This window comes from Mixophyes fleayi, chromosome 2 (assembly GCF_038048845.1).
Source record: "Mixophyes fleayi isolate aMixFle1 chromosome 2, aMixFle1.hap1, whole genome shotgun sequence".
Classification (NCBI taxonomy): domain Eukaryota; kingdom Metazoa; phylum Chordata; class Amphibia; order Anura; family Limnodynastidae; genus Mixophyes; species Mixophyes fleayi.
This window is the reverse complement of record NC_134403.1, coordinates 61,559,479-61,564,621: the sequence shown is the minus strand read 5'-3', so window position 1 is coordinate 61,564,621 and position 5,143 is coordinate 61,559,479. Positions and strand designations below refer to the sequence as shown.

The 5,143-nt window shown below is 42.7% G+C and overlaps 1 protein-coding gene across 1 annotated transcript; it reads right to left on the bottom strand.

The window, feature by feature from the left end:
- Window positions 1-2,415: 2,415 nt before the first annotated feature.
- On the bottom strand, window positions 2,416-3,791 carry LOC142140112 (tripartite motif containing 13-like). The gene has a single exon (XM_075197968.1). It carries the CDS (start codon window positions 3,789-3,791, stop codon window positions 2,643-2,645), a length of 1,149 nt encoding a protein of 382 aa, XP_075054069.1. The 3' UTR covers window positions 2,416-2,642.
- Window positions 3,792-5,143: the final 1,352 nt, after the last annotated feature.

The following is a 5,143-nucleotide window of genomic DNA, read 5'->3' as shown; positions in this document are numbered from 1 at the left end:
TACACTTGATTGAAACTGGCTTAAAACAGGGTACAATTTAGCAATCTTTCTATTTTCAGTTTTAACAACGGCTGTACTTACCCCTCCCGCCACATAAGGTGGCGGGGGCGCGCTTGCGCTGAGTTCGCCACGCTTCTCAATGGTTACATCCGCCTCGCGCGCGCTTTTCGCCACGCCTACTTCCGGTTTGCATTCGCTGCTCTGCCACGTGTTACCTTCCATTTGCCACAATTTTAAACAATCATTATATCTATTTCTCTTTTTCGTTGACTTGATCAACCATACTTTATCTTTTACAGTATTTAGTACCTCTGCATTAAAACTCCCTATTGTTGGGAAAGGCCTATCACAAGCTTTGGTCATCCCGACCCACGTGTCACAATACACAGTTGCATATGCACCATATTTCTTACACATGAGAAACCTAGCTGAACCAATAGGGCCTTCCTTAGGCAGTGCACTGACCATCTCTAGCGTATGCTTAGCACCCATGTTGAACAATATACCTTCTACCCGGAACACAGACACACCGCAATGCTCTGTTCCTTCCGGCCAAATGTGAAATACAGACACACCGCAATGCTCTGTTCTTTCCACCTAATAATTTCAACTCTGTTGCTATACTCACCGCTAGAGATCTATAATGCTCGGTGAACGTATTTCCTTTAGCCGCGTTCACTCGCTTTTCTCGCACCAGGCGAGAATCCCTTATACAGAAATATCACTGTGGGCCCCAAGGGCTATCAGCTCCTCGATACCCTGGCTCAAGCACAAAAATCTGCTGAGTTTATTATCGCTGGGAGCGCAAGTTAATACAATCAACCTGCCTTTCCAGTATAATTCCTCCTAGCTGCTTCACCAATTCGCACTAACGGTGCGATCGGATCGCACTGCCTACCAATACTAATTATTAGCAAACCTTGCGATCTATTGGTAGCGCTTTGCGAAAAACACGTTTTCGCATTCGGTATACCTGCCCTGTATACCGTCCTTCAGTTGGGCAATCCGCCTCGTCAGACAGCAACTGAGAACCAATGAATAATAAACAGTGTATCTACGTTACAACATCACACACTATACACCTTTTCTGCGCAGAAAATCAAAAGTTCCCAACAATAGTAATAATGTCTCAGAGGCTTTCACAAGTAATTATACTATACATGTACAATAACTATCAAAACGATTGTTTAACCATGTGGCAAGTCTACCGGAAGTTCGCGTACGCACAGCAGGAAATACACATACGCTAAGCAATGCAATACAGTTAAAACGCACAATGACAGTAAAAAGAAACAGTTTTCTCTTTTGTCCCTAGGTTCTATTTAGCGTGCCCTAGATAATGCAAAACGGACATTCGGTTTCGCAACACAGAGTAAAATTCAGGTTTTGAACACCATGCGTTCTTACCCGTTTATGACGCGTCTCCACCCTTTGTTGAGGTACCGAAATCCGGTGGTCTTGCGTATCATCGGCAACGAAACCTCCAAAGCTCACGAGCCCCCAAATAGTTATGTGCGTATTGTCGCTAACCAATAACGATTGTCGAACCTCGAGTTGTGTTTCCAAAGCACAGAGATTTATTCGCAAATAATAGAATAATATGCTCAAGCGAAGTAATAGTAAATACAGTCGTTACTTATCGCAGGCGCTCTGGATCCAGTGCAGTCATTCAATCCTGAAGTCTGGGGACAAGAAGTCTGCACTCTGGATCACAAGCTGCTGCTTATATACACAATCAAATACAGTAATACAATGAAGATGGTATAGCTTGCATCTATTGGTCCGGGTCTCAGGAATGTCCAAGGGGTCGTCAATCATTGGCTGGTTCATCCTAAGGAATCCAAAGGAGGGGGTCATCTCTGCAGGGGGTATGCTCTGCTCTTCCCGCCAGGATTCCTTAGTCTTAAGTAGTTCATAATTCCCTATCATTCATAACTTGCGTATGCACTCTGCGATTCCCTCGCAGAGTGAACCAAACAGTAGGATATGTAACAAGGTTCATTATGATACCACTCATGATGTTATTCCTTTAACCCGTTCTGTGTATTTCACTAATATGCATTTAACTCTGATATAACATATAAATACTACTATATTTCGACATAACTGACTATGTGTTGCAACTACCATTAATGTGTACTATTTTATAAGTATGCGTGTTTGTGCGAATGTATGGTAAAAGACCAATTACTGTTGCTGCCACGTGTAGTGGATGCGTACGCCCTTTCACGCCGTAGCGTGCCCTTGTACGTCGATGCGTACCGTACGCATCTTTTCAGACAAAGACAACCAAGTTTGCTAGACTTTAATTGAAATGACTCTATCCAATTTGCTGACTTCGACAGAGGATATGTCCCCTATAGTGACAACCAGGGCCGAAGCGCGGAATCGACACATGCGCCATGAAGCCCATGGCACTTCACTGCGCAGGTGTGGAAGAGTTGCCACTGCACATGCAGTGCCCCCCACCCCCAGAGAGGGGGTCTCGGAACCCACTGACTGTCTGGAAAAAATATTTTAGGGGTGCTGATGAGGCGCCCTGGTGTGCACGTTGCTGTGTTCTCCCTGCCCCGGTAACAGCTTATAAAGAAAATTTCACCTAAATTGTATAAATTGCTATAATATTGCAATGAATATTTACATTATTTACCAGTATAGTTGTGTAGCATTTCACCAAGGAGAAAGAATTGCTCTACAATTAGGTCCCAATAACAGGCATCTTCTTCAGCTATTGGGGTGGTGTCTGACAGGTCAGAGGATATCGGCTGCAAATGGTTGTCAAAGTCCAGAAATTTGTTATGTAGTGCTAAAAGTAATAGCAGCAATAAAATGGCAAATATAGCAACCACTGCTACCGCTCTAGAGAAGAATGGGTATTTGGCGGGTGCTTCCTGTGGCAAACATATTTTATCCACATCTACTAGTTTGTAATTATCCCACATACTGGTATCAAAATTTTTCATATAAGAAATGACAGTAACATCCGAGGCAGAAGGCAATGAGGCTTTGATAAGTCTAATTTTCTCTCTAAATTCCTGAATCTTCCGAAGGAACAAAGGTGGATCATAAATATCCTTAATATTTTCGGCAATGTTGCAAGCTTTTTCATGCTCACTGATGATGTTGTGCAACTTACTGATTTCTGGATCATAAGCTTGCATGACTGCAAGCTTCATGGTTTCTAAATCTGACAGAATCTCATTTTTTTTCTGTTCTAGCAAATCCTGCAGCTGTTCAAAATAAGATTTCACCCCATCCGAATCCATCCACAGTGAATTAAGAACTTTCTGCTTGTTGGTCTCCAAGGTGTCCAGTCGGGCAATGACATGCGTGAATTGAAAGTCCTTAAACTCCCAAAGGAGAAAGTCAAGTGAACACTTTTCCTGGTTGTAGGCATCATCAATGGAAGAAATGACATGTTCTTTGTGATCCCCTGTGGCACAAAACCCACAGATCAGCTTTAGATCCGTAGAGCAAAAGATGTTAAGGGGTTGACCACTGTGCCCTTTACACATTGGTATTTTTGGACCTGCCTTAATCTTATTGTATTTTTCCACAATTCCTTTCAGTGGATAATTAACCTGATGGCTATTAACACCCATTGTGGAGATTTCTTTTCGGCAAGTCGGACATTTAAAAGTTGAAGGGTTCAGTAACATATGCCTGGTATTGCCTTCAATGACACCTTCTAAACATTTTTTACAGAAGTTGTGTGAACAAGGTAAAACTCGAGGATCATAAAAAAGGCTGCAGCAGATTGAACATGTCAGCTCTTCCTCCCACACATCCATCACATTCTAAAGAGAACACAGAGGAAAAACAGTCAAAAAACATTGTAATACTGAAACCAGCAACTTAAATGCTAAAAATGTAATGTGCATATACCAGTTTAGGAAGCATCTGACATTTGAAAGTCATATATGTCTACTTACATCTAAAACAAAAGACTTTGCTGTTTGGGAGGCATTGTCTCTCAAAGAGACAATAATTGTTTACGATACCTGCCAAGTGAACTCCTGGGTGTAAATGTATCAAGGTACGATTTGAGTTTTTAAGCGATTTTTTCGGTCGAGTGTAAACTCGCCGATGTATGAAGGTGTGAGTTGATAGTAAACCGCCAGTAAAGTGAGTTTACCAAATTTGCCATGCTACAAATCGCTGTCCCGATGTATGGCACTCTAACAATACATGTCGCTATATGCATGAAGCTGCGATTTTGTAAACTCTCTCGGGATTGCTGTGAAAATCGTCAGATTCAACACGCTGCTTTGGATAGGCGAGATTAGCAAACACATCAGCTTTCCACTGCTGGCCAACTTTAATATAACAGGTGCCACAATATAAGTTTTAATTATGAGGGTAATCATGATCTCTTGTATAGAGGGGCAAATATTATTATTAAATATCTTACGGGGGCCAAATTATACAATGAATAAATCAGTGGGCCAAACTTCATTAATGATTATATTGAAGGGAAACATGTTTTATTTTATTATATTATAGTGCATACTAATTCATTACCAGTGGGGCAATAATAATTTTTTCCTGATGAGGCAACACTTAATATTTCCAGATAAGGACACCATTTAAAGTACATACTTGTGGCACTACAAGTGGCAGCATGCACTTGTGTCCATGTAGCCCAGATGACCTACTCAGGCCAGTGATGTCTCACCATATAGCTGCTGTGACACAAGCCTCGGGCTCCAGAGCGTTGCTATCTGTTACGGGGCATGATCAGATGTGTTTTAGCTGCATGCCTAGCTGTGCAGCTGAAGACAAGAGAGCCAAAAGACCACAGCCAATTCTCCATGATAGACTGAATATTTTTTCTTTATCCCTGATAGTATCATCACAGTTCCTGATACTGCTCGCATTCACCGATGTGCTGTGCCAACCAATGAAGGTGGGTTATATCCAGGGCCGGATTAACCTGAGGTCAAACTGGGCTACAGCCCAGGGGCCTTGGGCATCCAGGGGCCCTTGACAGTGATCAGTGGCATTATTGATCGGTGCGGGGGCGCCCCCGGCCCGATCAATGCTGCTGAGCACTGTCACTGTAGTCCATTCGCGGTGCTCAGTGATCTCCTTACTGAGGAGATCTTGTGAGTCTCACTCTCACGAGGTCTACTCTGTAAGGAGC

What these genes read in the sequence shown, in the direction of transcription:
- LOC142140112 (XM_075197968.1), bottom strand. Translation starts at nt 3,791, where the DNA reads ATGGATGTGTGGGAGGAAGAGCTGACATGTTCAATCTGCTGCAGCCTT.